We start from the raw sequence: 25277 nt of genomic DNA, 5'->3' as shown, positions 1-25277 counted from the left end.
GGGCGTGGTGGTTCACGCCTATAATCCCAACACTTTGGGAGGCTGATGTGGGCGGATTGAGCTAAAGAGTTCGAGACCCCTGTCTCTACAAAAAAATTTTAAAAATTAGCTGGGCATGGCGACGCTTCTGTGGTCCCAGCTACTCGGGAGGCTGAGGCGGGAGGATCGCTTGAGCCTGGGAGGTTGAGGCTGCAGTGAGCCATGATCACGCCACTGCACTCCAGCCTGGGCAACAGAGACCTTGTCTCAAAAGCAAAACAAAACAAAAAACCTCTGTGGGGAGGATCTCTCCGAGAAGACACACAAGAAACTGCTAAACGTGTTGCCTCCCAAGTATGCACTTTTACCACTGCCATGCACATTTACTATCTTTTCAAAAACATTGAAAAAGACATCTTGGCAGGGCCAGCTCAAGCCTCCTGTTTACCCAGGCCTGCCAAGTGATAACCCCTTCCCATGGAGCCCCAGGCTGCACGTTTTTCTTGTTGGAAGGTGACGAGCCTGAACGTTTTATTACCACCCCTGGGGGGAGATACAAACGATTAAAAATGAAGCTGAATAATGGGTACAGGTTTTCTTTTTTGGATGAAAATGTTCTAGGATTATGGTGAGTGCATAACTAAGTATACTAAAAACTATTGAATTGTACATTTTAAGCGGGTGAATTTTATGGTCTCTTAATTATACCTAATTTTTTTTTTTAATGTGAAGCTGAAACTCTCAGGAATGGGCACCTTTACTCTTGGCCAAAGCTGGGTAACAGTCCCTTTGTGGCACAAAAAAAATTAGTGATGAACGTGTTCCTGACACGCCCAAACGTGTGCCGGGAGTAGGGTTTGAGTGTGGTGAGAAAGCCAGCAAAGTTTAAACATAAATGAGTAGGAGAGTGAGCAGGTTGGGGCTGGTACCCTGAGCTGTCATGAAAACTGAACACAGAGATTAAGCCAAATAAGGGCGTGGGAGCTGTCACTTTCTCCTTCTTTATCTTAGGGACCTTTGGTGAGTTTAATTCATCCAACTCTTGAGCTCATGGACACGTGTGTGTAGCATCCCTCTCTACTTTTATTCTATTTTTGGGGTCTTTTTACTTTCCATTCCTCTCCCTAATTATAAACACCTCCTCTGATATCTTTGCAGCTGCAATTTTGAAATACTCTTGTGAAGATATGCATGCATTTTAAATGTATATAAATGATATTGCATAAAAGCTATCATTCTATTTGTTTTTCCTCGCTTGGCACTGTTCTCAAGATCTGCACAAAACGATTAGCCATTCTATCTGGTTTACCCTTCTGTAAATTGCCTGTTCCATCCTTGCCCACCTTTCCACTGGGCTACTCTGGTTGATTTCGTTTCTTGTATTCTAGATAATTTCCGGTTTAAATGTTGCAAATATTTTATCCTAGCCAACTAAGCTTTTTAAGATTGGTACAATTTTCCTTAATTTTTATGACAAAATCCTATTAACATGTTTACTCCATTTATAATATTGCCCTATTTTTTAATCGTTTTGAGAGTAAGTTACAAGTACTTCCATGTGTATTTCCTAAGATTATGTTCTATTACACATACTAGAGTTAATTACCAATTTAAGTAAGTTTAACATGGATACAACAATTTTCTCTCCATTGGCTGTTCCTCCAACGTAGAGGTAGTTTTCCTCTTGCAATAAGCACTCTGTGGGGAGGCACTTTAAGGTTATGCAGGTACTTACTCTTACTCAAAATTCTCTCTAGATTTAGCATCCATTGATGGTTCTTGCTTGATCCGATCTCATGATGGTTATGAAGTGATAAAATCCATAAATTTTTCACCTTACGGTTTGCATTTTAAGAAGTCTTAATACAAACTTCCCTAGTCCCAAGATGCTCCCCATTGCTCTCAGGCTTATAATAATAAAAAAAAAAAAGTAAAAAATGCTTTACTCTCAAGCAATTTTTCTGTACTAGCGTGAGGTAAAGATCCAAATCCACTTTTCTCTCCGAAGTGTAGTTTGGTCAGCACTACCTGCTTACCTACCCTTTCCCCAGTAATTTTTGAAGCCATTAAAAAAAAAAATCAAGTATCTAATTCCCATAGTAGGTGAGCTAGATTCTGAGCTATCTATTCTGATCCTTCTGTTACACCATCTATTATTTACTACTATGGCTTAGGGTGCAACTTATCTGTTGAATTCCCTCTTGGCAGTGTTTTTAGAATTCTTTGAAATTCAGTATTTCCAAATGAATATACTTTAGGATGTTTTTGCAATCTCCCACCAAGGCCTGCTGTAATACTACATGTAATTATATTGAAGTCAGAGGTTAATTTGGAGAAAATTGACATTTTCATAACATTATGACAGACTGTCCAATAATGTAATTTATACTTAAGCTTTTAAAGAAAATGACTTTCGAGTTTCCCGCGCTTTTCCCACTACACTAACTTCCTACAAAAATCTTTAGTATGGCCGGGCGTGGTGGCTCACCCCTGTAGTTCCAGCACTTTGAGAGGCCAAGGAGGGGAGATCACCTGTGGTCGGGAGTTGAGACCAGCCTGACCAACATGGGGAAACCCCGTCTCTACTAAAAATACAGTTAGCTGGGCATGCTAGCGCATGCCTGTAATCATAGCTACTCAGGAGGCTGAGGCAGGAGAATCACTTGAACCCGGGAGGCGCAGATTGCAGAGAGCTGAGATCACGCCATTGCACTCCAACCTGGGCAACAAGAGCAAAACTCCGTCTCAAAAAAGAGGTTTTTGGCCGGGCATAGTGTCTTACACCTGTAATATCAGCATTTTGGGAGGCCAAGGTGGGAGAAGCACTTGCATCCAGGTGTTGGAGACCAGCCTGGACAAAATTGTGAGACCCCATCTCTAAAAAATAAAAACAAAACATTCCGGCATGGTGGTGCACACCTGTAATCCCCATTGCTTGGGAGGCTGAGGTAGGAGGATCACTTGAGCCAGGGAGGTTGATGCTGCAGTGAGCTGTGATATGGTGTCATTGCATTCACCCTGGGCAACAGAGCAAGACCCTGTCTCTAAATGAATGAATGAAAGAATGGCTGAGTGCAGTAGCTTACATCTGTAATCCTAGCACTTTTGGAAGCCGAGGCAGGCAGATCACTTGAGGTCAGGAGTTGGAAACCAGCCTTGCCAACATTGTGAAACCCTGTCTCTACCAAAAATACAAAAATTAGCCAGGTGTGGTGGCAGGCGCCTATAATCCCAGCTACTCAGGAGGCTGAAGAGAATCTCTCGAATCTGGGAGGCAGAGGTTGCAGTGAACTGAGATTGCACCACTGCACTCCAGCCTGGGCGACAGAGTTAGACTCCGTCTCAAGAAAAAAACAACAACAAAATCCCATTGTTAGATTCCTAAGACAGGTTTAAAATCATAAATATGTATTAAATGTTGTCAAATCTGCCAAGTCCAGTTAATTTTGTATCAGACAGCACAGAAATCAGCAATGGGACTTGACTCAGATTTTGTCCCTACTTTCTGATCTACCAACATCAAGTTGTGAACTGAACAAAACAATGGATTGGAATGGCAGTACAGACTGGGCTTTTAAAAGTGGGCAAATTGACCAGAAGTGTAAGTATTTACTTCACCTATAGGTCTCTGCATTGTATAAAGTAAGGTCTGTTGAATGTGACTTTTGCAATCTGAAGTCACTCTGCTGAACTGACTTACCGTTAGAAAATGCCTTCTTCAGCACAGATTTGTGACAAATTCACTTGCTGAGGAAATGCAACCCCATATCTGGAATATGGCTAAGTGGATTCATTTAGATCAAACAACCAAAAATAGACAAAAATAAAAACAAGGTATACCTTTTCCTTATATATCACAATTAACTTTTAAAAATAGCAAATTTTTGGAAGAGAATCACATGAATAGTTAAAAATGTTATAAACAGTTCGAAAAGAATCAATTGTATACATTGTTGAAAGTTGTTCATATTTTATTTTCTAATTGCAGTAGTTTGTATCTGATTTCTTTACATCATTCCATATGATGGGAAAGGACACCTCTAAGTCAGTTAGTACTTACTGGCTGTCATGAATCTATAGTAAAAGGGATCACTGAAGATTTAAGAATAAATTATTATCAGAGGTATCAATATTAGTAACTATAATCTTTCTCTAAAGAAATATAGAGCAGTTGGTATTTTGTAAAATATCTTCAAGCAAATGAGAGACTTCATCTGTTAGTCTTATACCGAATTAAATGAGGTTGGTAGCAATTTTAAATACTCTGTTGACATGAAGGTACAAATATACATTCTACGTGTTCCTTCTATTGTACGAATCAAAGACTGCACGCAAAAGAAATGGGAAATACAGAATATAGAAGACATGCATCCTCTATCTTACATAGTACTGGATATCAAGTGAAAAGAGGCCGACACTGCTCTAAGTACATTACATGTATAAACATCTAAATGATCAATCCTCCCAATAACTCTGCATGACAGGTACTGTTTTCATCATCCCCATCTTAGAGGTGAAGAACCTGAAGCTGAGACAAGCAGGAGAATGTGCCAGTGGTCACCTGCAGGTAGAAGGCCAAGTAAGGGTGGGGGCAAAGTCCCTTGGACCCCAGGATCCATGCTCTCCCCTCTCCAGTACATTGCCTTACAAGTACCTAGCAACTTTCAGGGCTGGGAGGGTGGAATAAGAGAGGACAAAGTCCAATACGTCCTCCAAATTGCTCAGTTCACTCTATACCTGAGAGTCTAGTGTCTTTTCACATTTTGCTCTTTTCTGAATAGGAAGAAAAAAAGCAAAGATAAAAAGGATGGTAGTTTAGGGTAAACCAAAAACACAAAGCAGTGTGCAAAAGTTTATGGGAGTCCAAAGAGTATAAATAAAACTTACCAAGTAGAATAAAAATAAGCATTTCATACCAATAAAAATCATTTTCATCTTTAGGACAGTCAGGTAACATTAAAAAACCTCGCTTTCATTCTGACACTTTAACTGTCAATCCAGTCAATTCCGGTTGTTGTTAAGTCTGTATACAATACAAGTAAAGTATAAATCTAGCTATTTTACTCAAAACATGCTTTTACCTATTTGATTACTCAGAGTTACTCTGAAATCAATAATGACAGCAATTTATACCTATGAAAGATGTTACTGAACATCATAATCTAATATTTACATTAGATGAGATTAAGTTAAATTACAAGTCACAAAGAGTTTGTAAGCAAACATTTATAGCCATGATTCCACAGATGTGGTGAGTAAACCAACAGCCATTCCTCAATAAAATACAAGAATTTCCATCATGCATAGTTTACAGGCTCGGTAAGAAGCGGTATCTTTAGGGGCTAGATGCTTAAGAAATATTCAACAAACAATGAAATCTTGGCTTTTTTTTTTTTTTACACAAATGTTTGGTTTGGTTATTCAGCCGCATTAGTGATAAAACATATTCATATTCTAACTGCAAGTGGAATAAACATTGCATCAAAAATGCAACCCCATCAAAATCATTAGTAATAACTATTACTCCCTCTTAGCAGTAAGAACGATTATTCTTGGATTTCAAACGTTTTATTTTCTTTCTGTGCATAGCTTATAGCACTGTATTATAGGAATCAGTGTATACGTAAAAAAAATCAAAAATAAAACTGCCTGAAGACCATTTCCATTATTTATGATTAAATCAATGAAACTATACAATTTCCACATTAAATACAAATTAGAAGAATTCCTCCAAGTAGTATTGCATATAAGCTACAACTTTACCCCAACTATTTTAATCACTGATTCGAGATTTACCTCAGCAAGAACAATCACCAGCAAATACATGAACTGGGGTTATAGGTGAATTTTTAGAAACTCTCCAGACAAACCACATGTGTTAGAGGAGGTAAGTAGAAAAACTAATGTTTGAGCTGTGCTATTCCTACGAGGAACTATATCAAATATGCCAAGTTCAAACATTCTTAGTAAAAGAATATGAAAGGACCTATACATACTGTAAATTTAGCAAAAACACTTTTATGTACAGAAGCCTAAATATCTTAGGAGGTTTAGAATACCGATGAAGACAATTGTTAATTCTTCAAGGCTGGTTTCTTATGAGGATGAGGATTAAAAACCAGCCCTTAGTCTCAGATGCATTCCACCTAGATGTGTTCAGGAACTCCATAGAATAAGAAATATAAACCATGAATATGTACTCTTAATTTCTATTCCTCAACTTAATGTTCTATAGTACCTCAGATCTTTAAATCCAGAGTTTGGTATACACTTAGGAAATTACAGTAAGAGCAGATTAGAGAAGATTTGTTTGTTTTCCTTTTGAAGCCATGTGAAGGTTTATTGCCCTGTGTATTTTCATCACTGAAAAGTTCCCCGGTGACTAATAAAATAAAAGTGTCACAAGCTACATGATGGATCTCTTCTTTTAATGTTGCATACAATTTCAGTTTGGCTAGTGAGGGTTAACTAGCTCAGCCCTAGTTTCATTTTATTAGAGTTGACCACTAAAAACTAAATAAGGAAGTTACCAGTAAAGCTAGCTCCCAATACAAGCAAAAAACAAAAACAGAAAACAAAACCAAAACCATTCACATAATAAAGTACATCCTTAACACAAAATAAGGGTATAACATATTCTGCAGCACAACATTTTATTTTATTTCTCAGCTGTAGCTTTTCCATTCAGAAATTGGAGACCGTCTTTTCATTGAGTTGTTATTCCCTCCTCTTCCCTTAGTTTAGGGATATGTTGAAAAAGGCTTTTCAACAAGTTTTTTTTTTTTTTTTACAAGTTGCTATGAAATTAATTTATATATATCTTAAGTGTTTATAAAGCACTCAAAATTGTAGCTTACTTACACGTACATGACTTCTGAAAATAAAAATCACACTTCTAACAATCTTTCTGCTCTGTAAAAATATTCTACATACATGCATATGATGAAAACAATCTTTTCATGTTTGGCGTATTTCTTACACATAGTAAAAGAAAAGTCAACAATTATATCAGTACTTCCACTGTTACGATAACTGAGTGCCACCTAGTGTTCAATTTCTGCAACTACTAAGCTTACAAATTCAAAATTGCTATTAAAACCCAGGTTCTGAAACTGCATTTTGGAAATACTTTTTTTTTAATGTTTATGGTGGCAAAATACGACTATGAAAAGAACACATGACATCAAAATCAGTATAAAAATAGCCACAGGCTACTTAAATATGACAAACAGACTTAATTTTTTTTTTCTTCAAATGCAGATTTCTGCCTCCCTCAAATTTTATCAAAATCTCAAGGGAATATCTAGGTAACTGAAATATACACAATGACTCTATACAATCAAGAGGCCAGGGCTTAATCATATTCTGTGAGGACAAGGCAAATGATTTCTTCAAAACACCCATTTTCGTATTGGAAGTGGTAGGAAAAGCAGCAATGCATTTTTTTTTTTTTTTGTAATTAGTAGACATGGTCTTCTATCCATAAGCTCCATTACATTAAAAGAACAAAGGGGGCTTAACATCTCACTTAAGATAATTCAGCATTATCAGTTTTTTAAAAAACAAGAAATACCTTAGAAACAAATCAGTCTGCTTTAACAAATTGCATTCATGCTAATGAAATTTTAATCTTCTTTGTCATGGTCAAAATCCAAATTGTAGGACAATCCAGAAAAGATGGAATGTAAAATGTTGAGTTCAATTTAGATCTGGAAGGGAAAAGAACATCAGATGAAAGGAAAAAGAATTCTTATATTCCAACAGTCTACTCCATATATAAGGGAGACTTTCACCTCCTTAGGCTACCTGAGAAACAAATAGTTTGAAGAAGAAATTTCTATAATTCTGGCCTGCTATAAGTAAATCGTTTTGATCTCCTTTGTAATGTTACATGTTATGCAAAATATTCTTCATAAAGTTTACTGTCTCCTTCCTTTCCTTTAATGCTAGTAATTTGAGATTTTTGTATCTTGTGGATGGGAGGAGACACGGGAAGCATGATACGATCCCTTCAAGAACAGGACCAGTGTGATACTGACCTAATTCTCCTGAGTCAATCTGGCTACAGTTAAAACATCTATAAACCACCTGGGGAAATGTCTCAAAGAAGTAGGGTTCTCAGGTGACAGAGTCAACTTTTACAAAATGTTCAAGAGAACTCTTTAATAATCACTGTCTTTACTGTCTCTTTTCCAGCCAGCCAGCTGGGTCCAGTTCTGAGGAGGTGTTGGCCCAGATCCAGAAATTTTTACTGAGAAAATCTTGACCATGCCTAGATTCTCAACCCATTATCTTGGTGCATGCGGCTTTATATTCATGCATGTTCTCTGGTTAGGTTCCTTAATTTTTTTTTTTTTTAAAGAGGCCTTCTACCCCTGCTCAGATGTCAAAATGTTTGGGTTGGCACTTAATCCACACGTCAGCTGCAAGTTCTTACCAAAAATAGAATTGTTAATTCTATTGTCAAAATATTAGTAACAGTTTAGTCACAAGACTCCTCTTGGCTCAGGGTCTCCAAAATTAAGAAAATAACAGAACAATATGTTTATTTCTCACTTCCTATTTTTGTGTATGTGTTAAAATGTCTGTAACATTAGTAATTTAACTCAGGTGTGAGTATTCTTGGTCAGGAACAACTGCTCTAGGTATTCTGAAATTCCATCTTTGCATCAAATTTAACGTTATTATGTTATTTATTTAGAGACAAGGTCTGGCTATGTTGCCCAGGCTGGTCTTGAGCTCCTGGGCTCAGGTGATCCTCCCATCAGCCTCCTGAGTAGATGGGACTACGGGTGCATACCACCACATCTGACTTATTATTGTTTTTGGGTTGAAATACACAGGTGGTTTCTGAACTACATTTTAGTTAAAGAGGTTTGAAAAGAGCCCAAAACAGATTTAAGAGTAACACCCCAATCGCTAAATAAATTTATACTGCCAAAAGAATAAGTTTGAATTTCATTCAAATACATTAACAGCAGAAGTGCAGTAAAGCATTTACACTTATGGGTATTACTACTTTATTATTAGGATAGACAATCCATTTTCCTCAAAATAAACATACCAACTGCCCAAGAGTTTGCCAACAGTACACATCCAACAGCTAAAAATACCATAATTGGCAATGGGCTTCCATTTTGACAAGGCTTTCAGTGTATGTTGTAATTCCAATCTTCACATCAAGCTGATTCAAACAATATTCTTTCAACACACTAATATTTCAATTAAAAAGGCATGTTCCTTTGATAAGATCTATTTTTCAACTGTCCACTAAATTTTTTGTTTTTTTTTTTTGAGACGGAGTCTCGCTCTGTCGCCCAGGCTGGAGTGCAGTGGCCGGATCTCAGCTCACTGCAAGCTCTACCTCCCGGGTTTGCACCATTCTCCTGCCTCAGCCTCCCGAGTAGCTGGGACTACAGGCACCCGCCACCTCGCCTATTTTTTTGTATTTTTTAGTAGAGACGGGGTTTCACTGTGTTAGCCAGGATGGTCTCGATCTCCTGACCTCGTGATCCACCCGTCTCGGCCTCCCAAAGTGCTGGGACTACAGGCTTGAGCCACCGCGCCCGGCCTGTCCACTAAATTTTTTAATAGCTATCTCTTTAGAGACTCATAATTAAACAAATCACGCTTACAGTGGCTGGCGTCAATATTGCCAAGGCAAACACTGACCTTTTCAGGAAGAGAAATTGAAGAGGGTTGTAAGAATTCTCAAAATAGGGCCAGGCGTGGTGGCTCACGCCTGTAATCCCAGCACTTTGGGAGGCCGAGGAGGGCAGATCTCCTGAGGTCAGGAGTTCGAGACCAGTCTGGCCAACATGGTGAAACCTCATCTCTACTAAAAATACAAATATTAGCCAGGTGTGGTGGCACGCGCCTGTAGTCCCAGCTATTTGGGAGGCTGAGGCAGGAGAATGGCTTGAACCCAGAAGGCAGAGGTTGCAGTGAGCTGAGATTGCACCACTGCACTCCAGCCTGGGTGACAGAATGAAACTCCATCTCAAAAAAAAAAAAAAAAAAAAAAAAAGAATTCTCAAAATAAACAGTTTGACTAGGTGTCTTCTACATAATACTATTTAATTCAGACAATTCTCAAAATATACCCTTATTTATGTTAGGGGAAAGTTGGTTTCTCCATGGATAATAACAAAAATTGGAAAACCCAAGGTATATCTACTTACGTCATCAATATCTTCATCATCATCTCCAATGTCATCAAACTGAATTTCATCATCATCTCCAGGACCAAATGTATCAGTTTCATTGATTTTAGCTAAGGACACAGTAAGAAATACACTGATAAGTCAGCACTGTAATTTAATCAAAGTTTCACCATAAGAAAAGCATTCCTAACTTTTATATAATACAATTACTATAAAGAATATTTTATGAAGCAAAATTCCCTGCAGTGTCACTGCTATGTCAAGATGGGAGTATCTGTGTTACCATTTTCTTTTGTTTGCAAAGGTATTTTCAGTAAGGAAGGCTCTAATTACACTAATTCTGAAGCTATTATAACTTCCAGGTATACTTCTCAAAAGGTTTGAGCACATGGTAACAACGTATTTCCTTAAGAATAGCTGGTTCACTAATCATCAGATAGACTCATCAATGAGAAAGATCTGGTCAAATCATGATTATCCCTAAAGAAATGAAAATGAACCAGGAAGCGCTAGTCCTATTCCTAGATACATTAACATTTATTAGACCAGAAATGCTAAGTAATTTCAGCAGGACTTTCATGCTTAAGTAAAATTAATACTTTCGTGCTTAAGTAAAACATAATAAAATTAAGTTTTTTCATAATAAGATACAACAGAGCCAAAAACAGTAACTGCCAAGTGAAAATGCAGGCCTACAAAATAGTATGTCAAGTACATTTCTCGTCTGATGAGGTTATAAGGGACTTATTTTTAGGTTTTCTGCATTAAGAATTCATTACTTTTGTATTTGGAAGGGTGAAAACCAAGAATGCTGCTTTTAAAAAATCCTACGGGATACTGTTACACAACGATAAAATGAAAATAGAACTTTTTACCCCGTCTCTACTAAAAATACAAAATTAGCTGGGCATGGTGGTGCACGCCTGTAATCCCAGCTGCTTCGGAGGCTGAGAATCGCTTGAACCGGGGAGGCAGAGGTTGCAGCGAGCCAAGATTGCACCACTGCACTCCAGCCTGGGCAACCGAGTGAGACTCCATTTCAAAACAAACAAACAAATAAACAAACAAAATCAGTAATGGTACCTAATTATGTGCCCTTGCTTCATGTTTTTAATTTTTTTTCAGACAAGATCTTGCTTTGTCACTGAGGCTCGAGTACAGTGGCATGATCACAGGTCACTGCATCCTCGAACTCCTGGACTCAAGCAGTCCTCCCGTCTTGGCCTCCCAAGTAGCTGAGACTTACAGGCATGTGCCACCACGCCTGGCTGACGTGCACTTCATGTTTAACCCATATGAGCACTGACAGTCTCTCAAGAAAGGAATTTTAAAATAGATACTATAACAAAATTATTCCTTTGGTTAGCATTATGTGGAACTCCAAAGCTTACAGAATATAACTCCTCACTATATTTATTGGGAACAGAATTCCAGTAATTTCTTTCTTAAAATATCTAGTATTATGAAGCATAGGCAGGCATACTTAAAACTAAAAATGTAAGCACTAAAGTAAATAAGCAAAATCCACAGTTCCTTCACCTAAACAGCAACAGATAACCTAAATACCATATGACAAATTAATACAGTAACTCAGACATTACCATGCTCTGGAAGCTCGCCGTATGCCTTCAGACTTCTAGCTTCGTCTGCATTGTATTTTAAAATCACATCAGCTTTGTTATCCTTAAATAGAGACAAATAACTTTAAAAACTGATCATGATGAAATATTATCAGTTATTTCATAAATTCTCATATTGAATAAACAATCAAATCTCACCATTTTATTATAAATTTCCTTTTAAATTTTAAAGCTTTCTCATACCCTCTGAAAAAGATCCTTGGGTTTAACCCAGGAGGAAGTTTATGTACATGGCTGAATGATTATTAACAGGCTTGGGAAATATATTTAAAGATCTCACTTAATAAGAGCAGAACTGTGAAGACCCCATATTTTAGATTATTTAATATTACCCTTTGATTAGAAGTCTTTTGAAGTACAAAAGGTCCCTGGGACAATAATTTGCAGGGTCATCAAACACTGCAATTCCAAAACTGAGACTGAACTGAGACTGGTATAATGACCTAAGCAAATTATACCTTTCTGCATTATCTGTGCTTCTTTGGCTATGTATCAATCACAATCTCCTGTGGAGCTTTTGTATCTTCTGAAGATAGATTAGCAGATGTGAAGAGAAGCCCAAGATTTAGTACTGTGAGAAGTTCTTTGCTATTTTTGATGCAAAAGTCCCATTGAGAAATACTGTCTTAGAATGTTCTACTTCCCTATTTGAAAATAATTTAACTCAGTTAAGGGAGAAAATTGATTGCTTCAACTTCAAGGACAGTGTGATTCAGATCAGTACTTCTTAAAATGTAAAGTGTATAGAAGCCCATGGAGATCTTATTAAAATGCATGCTCTGACTGAAGAGTCAAAGAATGTGTATTTCTAACAAGCTTCCAGAAGATGCTATTGAGCCAAAGACCACCCTGTAAGTGGGAGGGGCATGGAAGGATCACGAAAAATTTCAAATCAGAAGTTGGTCCTGGCTGTCACTTTACAGTTAAAATGTTACTCATTTCGGACCCTTGGTGTCCTTATCTATCGAACAGGAAATTACTTATTCTTCCTATTCCTGGGGTTATTGTTAGATCATAAGAAAAAAAGGGACATTAAAATGGTATGAATTTAAAGCAAGCTTTCTCACCTCAGCGCTACGGATTATTGTGAGGTGGACTGTTCTCTGTTATGGGATGCTGTCCTGTGCCCACCTCAGCCTCTATTTACTACACGCTAGCAGCACTGCACCCATCCCCCAGTTGTAACAACCAGAAGTCTCTAGACACTGCCAACGTCCCCTGGAGGGCAAAATTGCCCACGGTTGAGAAACAATGGTTTAAAGTGAAGATTTAAATTATTTATTCTGGATTAAAAAAAAAAAAAAATCAAAGCATGCTCAAGGCTATACAAATAGAGACAGTATCACACAGGGATGATTTCCAATAGGTGGATGTCAAATAGATTTCACAGACCCACAATGAGTCTACAGAGTCAAGGGTTACGATCATGAAAGGCAATCACCATTTTCTTTCTTTCCCAAGTGCTCCTCTATATTTATAGCACATACCTATGTCGTGATGTGTATTATAATTACTTGTGTGCTTAATTCTCTCCACTACCAGGCTATGAGTCTTTTGTGGGATGGGCACTTAACTCATTCAGCTGTATCCCCTAGAATAATGGCTCCCAGATTTTGATTTGAACATAATCCCTGGGATACCTAGCACAATGCCTAAAATGAAACTGGCTCTTAAGAAATGGCTCATCAAATTCAAGCCAGTAAAATATGAAAAATTTACATGTAATTTTTACCTGGTAGTCTCGGAGACCGACCAATATAATGTCCGAGGTATTTATCCAAACCTACAAAAGAAAAGTCACTGCCCGTCATATTTCAAATAATGAAGAATCAAGAAATTCCAGAGTAACAATCAATTAGTTTAGAAATTAAGAGATTTTAGGCCAGGAGCGGTGGCTCACGCCTGTAATCCCAGGATTCTGGGAGGCCAAGGTGGGCGGATCACCTGAGGTCAGGAGTTCGAGACCAGCCTGGCCAACATGGCAAAAACCCATCTCTATTAAAAACTACAAAAATTAGCTGGGCGTGGTGGCAGGCGCCTGTAATCCCAGCTACTCGGGAGGCTGAGGCTGGAGAATCACTTGAACCCGGGAGACGGAGGTTGCAGTGAGCCAAGACTGTACCACTGCATTCCAGCCTGGGCAACAGAGTGAGACTCCGTTTCAAAAAAATAAACTTCTTTAAAAGAAAAAAAAAAAAAAAAAGAAATTAAGAGATTTTAGTTTGGGCTGGCTCACACCTATAATCCCAGCACCTTGGGAGGCTGAATCTGGCAGATCACTTGAGGTCAGGAGTTCAAGACCAGCCTGGCCAAAATGGTAAAACCTTGTCTTTACTAAAAATACAAAAATTAGCCAGGCGTGGTGGTGCATGCCTATAATCCCAGCTACTCAGGAGGCTGAGGCCAGAGAAACACTTGAACCTGGGAGGCAGAGGTTGCACTGAGCCAAGATTGTGCCACTGTACTTCAGTCTGGATGACAGAGCGAGACTCTGTCTCAAAAAAAAAAAAAACAGGCCGGGCGCGGTGGCTCAAGCCTGTAATCCCAACACTTTGGGAGGTCGAGACGGGCGGATCACGAGGTCAGGAGATCGAGACCAGCCTGGCTAACATGGTGAAACCCCGTCTCTACTAAAAAATACAAAAAAACTAGCCGGGCGAGGTGGCAGGCGCCTGTAGTCCCAGCTACTCGGGAGGCTGAGGCAGGAGAATGGCGTAAACCCGGGAGGCGGAGCTTGCAGTGAGCTGAGATCCGGCCACTGCACTCCAGCCTGGGCCACAGAGCCAGACTCAGACTCCCTCTCAAAAAAAAAAAAAAAAAAAAAACAAGAAAGACCCCCATATCAAATTTAAAAAAATAAATACAAAATCAGAGTTGGGACTTTTAGTCAACCTGATTAATAAATCTGCCTGAATAACTACTGTGATGGTGAATTAATCATTACTTTCCAAGGCAGTCCATTCACGATGACATTCAGGAAATGCAACATTAATACAATGCTTATGTAATATAACTCATATTCAAATTTTCTTAACGTACACTTCACAGCTATATGTCCAATTCCTAAACCAGAATCCAAACAAGGGCCACCTACTACATTTAACTGTCAGGTCTCTTTAAGTCTCCTTGAAACTAGAATAGTACCCCAATTTTTTTTTTTAAACTTTCATGACAGTAACATTTCATTAAGAGCTGGGCCATCTGGCTGGGTACAGTGGCTCATGCCTATAATCCCAGCATTTTGGGAGGCCAAGGTGGGCTGACTGCTTGAACTCAGGAGTTCGAAACCAGCCTAAGCAACATGGAGAAACCCCATATCTACAAAAAATACAGAAATTAGCCAGGCATGGTGGCACAGGCCTGTAGTCCCTGCTACATGGGAGGCTGAAGTGGGAGGATCACTTGAACCAAGGAGGGTGAAGCTACAGTGAGCCCAGATCATGCCACTACACTACAGGCTGGGTGATAAAGTAAGACCCTGTGTCAAAAAAAAAAAAAGACAAGGAGAAAAAAAGCTGGGCCTTTTGTTTCTGCAGAATGTCTCTATCAATTTAGACTTTTTGGGCAGGAATACAACGTAAGTCATACAAATGATTCTTTAGGGCCGGGCGCGGTGGCTCAAGCCTGTAATCCCAGCACTTTGGGAGGCCGAGACGGGCGGATCACGAGGTCAGGAGATCGAGACCATCCTGGCTAACACGATGAAACCCCGTCTCTACTAAGAAATACAAAAAAAAAAAAAAAAAAAAAAAAAACAAGCCGGGCGAGGTGGCGGGCGCCTGTAGTCCCAGCTACTCGGGAGGCTGAGGCCGGAGAATGGCGTAAACCCGGGAGGCGGAGCTTGCAGTGAGCTGAGATCCGGCCACTGCACTCCAGCCTGGGCGACAGAGCCAGACTCCGTCTCAAAAAAAAAAAAACAAATGATTCTTTAACATTAGAATCTGTATAAAATTACCATGACAGACCTTGTTATTTGCCTTATAGGTAAATCACTGTTTACCTAGGTAAGTCTTTTGGGAATTTCCAAAAATGAAGTCCATGGACAGTTAAAAACTATTAGAGGGATTTTCCCCCTTAACCAATTTTATATTAAAGTAAAACAAATCACACCTACCTTTTTTCTCAATTTTCCTCTGATGTGACATAACCTCTTTACACCATCAAAACACATTGCTTCTAGCCGTCCATTTCCCAACATTTTGATTACCTGAGCATACTCTAGCGGGGAGAAAGGAAAAGGGTACGGAATATTGTTCAACTTTTGATAACAGCAACTTAAAGTCCACATAAAACTGTCAAGAGAATAAAGTTGCACCAGTTGGGAATAAATACATATATTAAAAATATAAATAAACATAAGGGAGTGATAAATATCAAGTTAGTTAATGGCAGAGCTAGAACCAAGACTCTATAATGCCATTTCTTTCTTTCTTTTTTTTCCTGAGCTCAGGTCAAGTGTAGAAACCTTCACAGTTACAAAGGTCAGTAGTAAAACCTTTACATCATTGCCCTGGAATGATTAGGCTTTCATGGACATACATACGCACCCCCTCACCCCCAATCTCATTCATTCCTACAACTGCTACCTTTATAAACACATGTGGGTGCACACACACACACCAGACATACGCCCTTATTGTTTTACATTGTTTTCTAGTTTTGCTTCTCAGAACTGTAGAGATCATGCATCAGGTAGACTAGAAAACCTTCTGAAGTTCAGATTTGGCTAGTTTCATCACTGATCCACTTCAGTAAAAGCAGATCTCAGAGAATGTAATGCATTTCTATAACATACGGTCTCTGCTATTAGACATGTTTTAATTATCAACTCATTCTGAATAAGTAGATTAACTACCCCACTTTTAGCTCTCCTTTACCTCAGTACCTTTAGGAGCAATTCTCATATAATTTTTAGTTCATTTAGCAAACAAAAACAAACTTCAAACAATGTCTTTTTTGAATTAGAATATGACTAACCCCCAGAGAGGATGTCCATTAATTTGTAAATATACTGAGACTTCACTTTGAAAGGCTCAATAGTGGGGTTGACTTGTGGAAGTGAATTACTCAGACTACAGTGAGCCCAGCACCCACCTACCACCTCAACATGGTTGGTCAACTCAAAGGCAGCCTTTCTTCCGAAGTGAGAGAAGTTGTGGTAATAAAACAGTGTCTGCCCAAGTCAAGTCAGCTGCTATTTCAGAGGCAAGGATGACCAAGGCTAAGAAACAAAAGGATTTTTAGCCAGAAAACGTATCTCGTGTTTACTGGTTTATATGTATGGCATAATAAATCCACCCAAAGTTCTATTAAAAGCTGAAGTTCTGGGCCGGGCGCGGTGGCTCACGCCTGTAATCCCAGCACTTTGGGAGGCCGAGACGGGCGGATCACGAGGTCAGGAGATCGAGACCATCCTGACTAACACGGTGAAACCCCGTCTCTACTAAAAATACAAAAATTAGCCAGGCGCGGTGGCGGGCATCTGTAGTCCCAGCCACACGGGAGGCTGAGGCAGGAGAATGGCGTGAACCCGGGAGGCGGAGCTTGCAGTGAGTGGAGATTGCGCCACTGCACTCCAGCCTGGCGACAGAGCGAGACTCCGTCTCAAAAAAAAAAAAAAAAAAAGCTGAAGTTCTGGAAATGATTGGAATACCTGAGAAAATATGAATTTGGAGTATATATTAGATATTATATCAATGTCAAATTACCTGAGTGTGATAATTCTCTTCTAGTTATATAAGAAAATATATTTGCTCTCAGGAGATACATGATCAAGTAAAGGAAAAGTAACATGATGTCTCTAAATTTCAAAAGGTCCTCAAGAAATCCTACATATGGGGCTGGGTACGGTGGCTCACGCCTGTAATCCCAGCACTTTGGGAGACCAAGACAAGTGGATCATGAGGTCAGGAGATCAAGACCATCCTGGCTAACACAGTGAAACCCCGTCTTTACTAAAAATACAAAAAAAATAGCTAGGCATGGCGGCGGGCGCCTGTAGTCTCAGCTACTCAGGAGGCTGAGGCAGGAGAATGGCGTGAACCCGGGAGGCGGAGCTTGTAGTGAGCCAAGATCGCACCATTGCACTCCAGCCTGGGTGACAGAGCGAGACTCCATCTCAAAAAAAAAAAAAAAAAAAAGAATCCTACATATATATGTACATATATATTTCTTTACACGTGTGTGTACATATGAGGGATTTAAGGGAGTTTGCTGCATTAATACTGCAACTTTCTGTAGGTTTGAAATGACTCAAAATAAAAGTAACAGGAAAGGGCAAACCATCCAGTTAGGGTTTATTTGACTAGTGCTATGTATCCTGGTCTGGTACTTACAAAATTCTTCAGTCTAATAAGGTCAGTTAACTGTTCAGTTTCATTTTATTGTAGTTTATGAAGTTACATGCTAATGGCACCAGAGAATGGAGAGGTCTATAAGGACCTCAGGCTCATCCTTCAAATGTCCATGGTCTACTCAAGATATTATGCACACCATTCACTATCAAAAATGCTAATCATAGAACTGTCAACTAAATCATAGAACTGTCAACCATAGCTTTTGAGGCTCAATTCCCTCTGAACTATACGACACATTCTTAGTTCCCAGTACTTTGGGAGGTCATGGTGGGAGAATCACTTGAGCCCAGAAGTTCGAGAACAGCCTGGGTGACATATGAAGACTTCACCTCTAGTAAAAAAAAAAAAATTTTTTTTTTTTTTGAGACGGAGTCTCCCTCTGTCACCCAGGCTGGAGTGCAGTGGTGCAATCTTGGCTCACTGCAACCTCCGCCTCCCAGGTTCAAACAATTCTCCTGCCTCAGAATCCTGAGTAGCTGGGATTACAGGCATGCACCACCACGCCCAGTTAATTTTTGTATTTTTAGTAGAGAAGGGGTTTCATCATGTTGGTCAGGCTGGTCTCGAACTCCTGACCTCGTGATCTGCCCGCCTCGGCCTCCCAAAGTGCTGGGATTACAGGCATGAACCACCGCGCCCAGCCTAAAAAAATTTTTTAAATTAGCCAGACATGGTGGTATGTGTCTGTAGTTCCAAATACTCGGGAGGCTGAATGAAAGCACTGCTTCGGCTCAGGAGGTCATGGCTGCAGTGAGCTGTAATCGTGCCACCGCACTTCACCCTGGGCAACGGGCAAGACCATGTCTCAAAAAAACAAAGTCCCCAGCTAAAAAAGAAAGGATGTTATTTTAAAAAGCGTAATTTATGAAAACACTTACCCTGACCATCCTCTTTGAATACCAGTTCTCTTTTTTCAGATTCATTCTCATTCTTACCTCTGCGTCTATTTTTACCTCCTTTACCTGATGGTTTAAAAAAAAGGACGTAAATGACATTAATTATCTGTAAAACATATGAAATAAAATGAAATTAAGGCTTATAAAACCATTTTTTAAAAGATCACTTAAATTTAAAAAATCACCTATTTCAGCTACTCAATCATATTAAATTTACAATCTCCAATCCCAACATTAACACATTATCACCTCCCTACCCTTCTTGGAATTTCCTTTGGGGATTTTTCTGACATAAAATACACATAAATAGCAGATATTATACTAAAAAATATAGAAAAACATTTCACTTTGGCATCCATCCTTTTGAAATAAAAATGCAATTCTATATATATTCTTCTAAGCGGAAATCTTGGATGCCTTCTAAAGCCAGGCCCTATGCAAGGAACCCAATACTTTGTTTTTTTTTTTTTTGAGACGGAGTCTCGCTCTGTCGCCCAGGCTGGAGTGCAGTGGCGGGATCTGGGCTCACTGCAAGCTCCGCCTCCTGGGTTTCCGCCATTCTCCTGCCTCAGCCTCCCGAGTAGCTGGGACTACAGGCGCCCGCCACCTCGCCCGGCTAGTTTTTTGTATTTTTAGTAGAGACGGGGTTTCACCGTGTTAGCCAGGATGGTCTCCATCTCCTGACCTCGTGATCCGCCCGCCTCGGCCTCCCAAAGTGCTGGGATTACAGGCTTGAGCCACCGCGCCTGGCCTGGAACCCGATACTTTGAAAATTAAGTGAAGACAGTGTCTGGACAGAGAACTATGGTTTTCAAACTTTTAGTAGCAGAGGACCATAAACATTGAAATCTCATTGGGTGCAGTGGTGTGCGCCTAGGGTCTCAGCTACTCAGGAGGCTCAGGTGGGAGGATCACTTGAGCAAGCCCAGGAGGTTCCAGGCTAGCCTGGGCAACATGGAGAGACACTGTCTCTTAAAAAATATCCGTTCGGTACCCAATTTTTTTTTTATAATGCTGGTCCCTACTCAACATCCCTGTTTCTATTATATAATCCCAGTGAGCATGCTCTTAACCACTATGCAATAATTCTGCCCATTTACTTGTCACAATCACCCCATGAGGTCATAACATTCATTTATTCCCAGTTTACCCATGAGTTCCCTGAAGCTCAGAGAAGTTCAGTAACTCGCCTGGCTTCAGTGAGTGAATCAGCTCACTGATGGCAGTCAGTAAGCTGGGGTGACCAGAGTCACAATGTTTTTTTGTCCCTAGCCCCCACATTAGGTTACCTGTCCACAGCATTTTGCTCCCATTCCAGAAAGGAAACCACATTGGCAGGAATGTGGTTTTCCAAAAGGCAGGAAAAAGGCTGTAAGTGGTAATGACACTAAGAGACTCATGGGAAGAGCTTGGAAGCAGGAAAAAGTTCATAACCCAAATGGAATCATTAATGTGCACCTGATCACTGCAAAGACATCTAACTTCTTGAATCAAGTCCACTTACTCTCTCCTGGGGCAGTCTCACATTGCTCTGTGCTATTTTAGGGGGGCCTCTACAATTTCCTGACCCGCTCATAGTCCTTAGAATTCAGTATCTGAGGCATTCTTAGGGAACACTGAAACTAATTTCCTAGAAAGAGAAAAGTATGAAGCCATTAATCATGCCAGACCTGCAAAACAGAGTGCAAGCTCCTTTAGGGCGAGATCATACCTGCTCTGTTTACTGAGTTATATACCTGAGTTCACTAATTCTTCAAATGAATTGGTCAAGAATAGTCCATACATTCCTAACGGAGTGGTGAGTTAAAAATCACAGGCAGTAACTTCTTCAAAGTGTGGGAGCACTATACCCTAAATGCTTATGAGTGGGCCAAATGATACCCCTTTTCCTGATTTGAGGATGGGTTTCTAAGAATTTCTAGAATAAGTTGATATGAATCAATCCAAAGCAAAAGTCACTTAACACATAGTATGTGGCAAATTTTACCCTTACTTGTGTAACCACAGCTTATATTCACAGGGCTTCTGGATTTTCCAATGAAGAAAAACAGAACAATAAATGACTTTATTTCTACATTAGTAAAACCTATCTCAAAAAATTCAGGGGTCATGAAAAGTACCATTCCTCTAAGTAAGATAACTAAGAACTGATTGGTTTCAAGACAGTACAGGAATGATAAACACCAAACTCAGCCTGGTGATAACCTCCAAAAAGAGAGTAAAAGGTGATTAGGGCTTTACCTCAATTTGCGTTGTAATTCTTAAATTCAGAGTTTCCAGGTTCTGAGAACCCTCTGGGTTCCCAGGTCCATTATGTTAGCTGTATTTTTTGTATGCCTCAATTATTATTTAAGAAAAGATTCATTACTTGTCAACTTACCAGAATTAACCATACCCTGATCATTCCCCTTTGTATTTTATTGCCATGTAATGGGATGTTCTTTAAATTCTCTGTTGAATGAATGAGACTAGGTCTGAGTGTACAACAATTAAAGTGACATCAACATTCTTTAAACCAGAGTTGTTTTGGAGAAATTCCCAGAGAGGCTCTTTCTTAAGACATGAGGCTAGGGAACTAGATGTGATTTAGTGTAGAAGTCCTATCCCCTTGGAACCAAAGCAGAACCTATTATTCACCTAAGGGTGGAGTTGACAGGAGGAAGGTGACTTAAACCAACAAATATTTATTGAGCATCTACTAAGTGGCAAGTGCTAGCAATCGAATGTGATTAAGACAGATACTATTCCTGCCTTTTAGAGCTTACAGACTGGTGGAAGAATTGAAAATCTTATTACTAGAAACAAAGGTGAGAATAAGATGGAAGTGATTCCCTTACCATCTCAGAGAGAATAAAGGATTATACAGAAGAAAACCTAAGACTTAAAAAATTTTTTGTTTATAACTCGATCTTTTCCAAAATAATGAGCAGTGAAAATCCTTGCTACAAAAAGTTTGATCTCCGAGGGCAGCAAGGTGGAGAGCCCCCGAGAGGACTGCACCAACTTGTGCACAGAACACCTCGACCAAGTACCCTAAGGGATAAAGTAATAAGTGACAGCTACAAAGAGGAAATGTGGTAGAATTCCTGGAGCCAGCTGTCAAGTAGAAAAGAGAGCAGAAGTAGGCCTCTGTCAGGGAAAGATTTCCTAAGAATGAATAATCAAAGGAGACTACTTATGGACTATGAAGTATAATCCTCTCCTGTAGGAAAATACAATATTTTCCCTATATTTACTTGCACAATTTTCTTCAACAAGTTATAAGGCTATTAAAAATGACAGGAACACTGTAAATCTATAAAAGTAATTTATTTAGGAGTGTTACGCCTTTTTTTTTTTTTTTTTAAGATTAGGCCTTTCGTTTTGGAAATCCCAAATAAAGTTATCCTCAAGTCTGATCATTTGTGAATCCTTAGCCTCAGAATGGAGAAAACTTAAATTAGGTCTTTATTCTCACAACATATGCATGATCTGAAGCAAAAGTAGAAAACTTGGCTAAATATGGAATAAGTTTTCAGCAAACAAACATAAGCTATATCCTGTAAAGGGATAGAGAGAGTAAATCTCTAGAAGTGAGCCTTAGAAATGCATCAAGGTTTCACCCACTGTTCACAAGGGACAACGAGTAGCCTCAACAATACTGAACTGTCCATAAAGAGACCCATGCAGGAGTACCTGGTGCTCACGAACGCAGACAGCACTCTTTTAAAGTTCAGAACGGCTTCCAGGGATTAACCCCTCATGCCCGGGAAGGCCAGATCGGCCTATCTACTAAGCCTAGGCCGCCCGGTGTAGGGTTCCCGCCACCATCGCCACCGAGCCGCGGTCAGTCTGGCGCGAATAAGGAGCAAAAGCCCATTCTCCCGCAGGAGGCCCTACAAAAATGGCGTCGGCTCCACCCCAATGTGGCCAAACTGGGCAACAGGAGTTTACTTCCCAGCTCCTCTCCCGAGCTCAGAGTCGCGTGTGGGGCGCCCAGCCGCGGGCAGGTAGGGCGGGAAGGAAAAAGGGTCACTGCGGCCTGGGTGACCTGCAATCTACGGGCAGGACCTGGGAAACTCGGCCGAGGAGGGCCGTGGTCCGGGGGTCCGGGCGGCATTACCTTTATTCTTGGGCATGGCGGTGGCGGCGACCTCGCGGGGTCTCTGACTTCTTTGCGGGTAACGGCGACCGAGGCGGTTGCTGCTCCGAGGGGCGACACGAGGGAGCGCGCGGGACCAAGGAGGTGCTGGAGGCTAGGCAGCGTGCGCGAGAGAGGATCGCGACCGAGCTCTTTAGAGATCCGCCAGCGTCCACGCTCGGCGGCAGCAAATGGCGTCGCGACTGCTTGCGTCGCTTTTCCCCGCCTCCCGTCGCCGGCTGGGCCCGCCCCCTAGGCTTTATGGCGCAGGCGTGGCCGACTGACCCCCACATTGTTAGGGCAGAGGCAGACGCGTTCTGGGAGGGTGCGCAGCAAGCCGGAGAGGACGCGAGGGGCAGGGCCGCAAGCAGGGAAAAGGCGGAGTCAGGGAGGGCGGGGGAGGACCTATGCGTCATAGAAAAGGGCGGTTTGAGGTGGCGCTCGCTGCTGGTTAAGGCCAGACCTCTGCTGCTTTGTAGCAAACGCGCGTCTCCCAGTTTGACAAGTGGTTGACTTGTTAACCTCATGGTTAGCTCAGTTTTAAAAATATATATATATTTTTATTTTTATTTTATTTTTTTGAGACGGAGTCTTGCTCTGGAGTCGCCCAGCCTGGAGTGCAGTGGCGCGATCTTGGCTCACTGCAACCTCTGCCGCCCAGGTTCAAGCGATTCTCCTGCCTCAGCCTCCGGAGTAGCTGGGATTACAGGCACATGCCACCACGCCCGGCTAATTTTTGTGTTTTCAGTAGAGACGGGGTTTCAGCATCTTGGCTAGGCTGGTCTTGAACTGCTGACCTCGTGATCCACCCATCTCGGCCTCCCAAAGTGTTGGGATTACAGGCGTGAGCCACCGCCCCCGGCCAATATTTTAATTTTTTTATTAAGACGGAGTCTTGCTCTATCGCCCAGGCTGGAGTGCAGTGGCGTGATCACGGCTCACTGCAACCGCCACCTCCCGGGCTCAAGCGATTCTCCTGCCTCAGCCTCCCGATTAGCTGGGATTACAGGCATATGTCACCATGCCCATCTAATTTTAGTACTTTTAGTTGAGACGGGGTTTCGCCGTGTTGGCCAGGCTGGTCTCGAACTAGTGACTTCAACTCGCGCCTGCCTCGGCCTCCCAGAGTGCTGGGATTACAGGTGTGAGCCACCGCACCCAGCTGGTTGGCTCATAACGCAACCTTTTCACTGGCCCAGCCGGGTTGGGAGCCTGATGGGAAGGGCAAGGCTTTCCTGTCATCCATTACCAAAGCATAATATTTGCATGGCACTTGTAATAACAAGTGCCATGCAAATATTATTACAAGTGCCATGCAAATATTATGCTTTGGTAATTACTGTCTTACCTCACTGTAAACCTTACCGGGCAGAGACCATGTCTGTTGCTTACCATTACCCCCACTTAGCTGAATGTCTGGCACATAATAGGTGTTCAATACACACAGAAAGGAAGGGAGGGAGGGGAGAAAAGACTTAAGTTCAATGTTAATGGGCTGAATTGTGTTCCTCCCACCCAAAATTCGTATGTTCACGTTCTAATCCCCAGTAGCTCAATGTGACTGTATTTGGACATGCGGTCTTCAAAGACGTGATTAAACTGAAATGAGGTCATTAGTGTGGACCCTTATCTGACTGGTGTCCTTACAAGAAGATGTTATTAGGTCACAGGCATCAAGGGAGAACACCACGTGAACGAGAAGGTAGCCATCTATAAGCCCAGGAGAGAGGCCAACCCTGTTGACGCTTGATTTTAGACTTTCAGTCTCCAGAACAATGAGAAAATAAATTTCTGTTGTTTAAGCCACTCAGTACATGGTACTTTGTTATGACAGTCCTAGCAAACTAATACAACTGGCTAATGCTGGCCTGTACTCTACAAGCTTTATTTCTAAGTAAACTTAAACTGAGTAAACTTATTTTAAATAAATCACCTTCCCACAAACACCAGGGTTTGGACATACTTAGGAGACAGAAATAAAGTATCATCATCTAATACAGTGGTTCTCTTCTGGGAACATTTGGCAGTGTCAACCAGAAATGTTTCTGGTTGTCACAACTTGAGGAGGGGGGCAAAGCTGATGTTGAGAAACCCAATGACAGATACACTTCTTAGAGGGAAAT

The 25277-nt window shown here is 40.7% G+C and overlaps 1 protein-coding gene and 2 non-coding genes across 3 annotated transcripts; all 3 read right to left on the bottom strand.

The window, feature by feature from the left end:
- Positions 1-6618: 6618 nt before the first annotated feature.
- EIF1AX (eukaryotic translation initiation factor 1A X-linked) lies at positions 6619-23386 on the bottom strand. Its single transcript, XM_007991256.3, has 7 exons — positions 23137-23386; positions 19017-19100; positions 15897-16000; positions 13515-13565; positions 11744-11825; positions 10161-10252; positions 6619-7688 (listed from the first exon to the last, which is right to left on the bottom strand). The coding sequence occupies exons 1-7, from the start codon at positions 23150-23152 to the stop codon at positions 7683-7685; spliced, it is 435 nt and encodes a 144-aa protein (XP_007989447.1). The 5' UTR covers positions 23153-23386; the 3' UTR covers positions 6619-7682.
- On the bottom strand, positions 16224-16293 carry LOC119620040 (small nucleolar RNA U2-30). Its single transcript, XR_005236436.1, has one exon. It is a non-coding gene; the product is annotated as a small nucleolar RNA U2-30 (small nucleolar RNA).
- LOC119620041 (small nucleolar RNA U2-19) lies at positions 16447-16526 on the bottom strand. The gene has a single exon (XR_005236437.1). It is a non-coding gene; the product is annotated as a small nucleolar RNA U2-19 (small nucleolar RNA).
- Positions 23387-25277: the final 1891 nt, after the last annotated feature.

This window comes from Chlorocebus sabaeus, chromosome X (genome assembly GCF_047675955.1).
Source record: "Chlorocebus sabaeus isolate Y175 chromosome X, mChlSab1.0.hap1, whole genome shotgun sequence".
Taxonomy (NCBI): Eukaryota; Metazoa; Chordata; class Mammalia; order Primates; family Cercopithecidae; genus Chlorocebus; species Chlorocebus sabaeus.
The sequence above is the reverse complement of the archived record's forward strand: the minus strand, read 5'-3'. Positions and strand labels throughout refer to the sequence as shown.

Bases quoted from the DNA above. Each gene is read 5' to 3' on its own strand.
- EIF1AX (XM_007991256.3), bottom strand. The intron at 13,566-15,896 runs GTAGGTGTGATT...TTTCTTTTGTAG, and splicing joins GAGGAAAATTGAGAAAAAAG to GTTTGGATAAATACCTCGGA. The intron at 10,253-11,743 runs GTAATGTCTGAG...CTGTGTCCTTAG, and splicing joins CGGCGAGCTTCCAGAGCATG to CTAAAATCAATGAAACTGAT.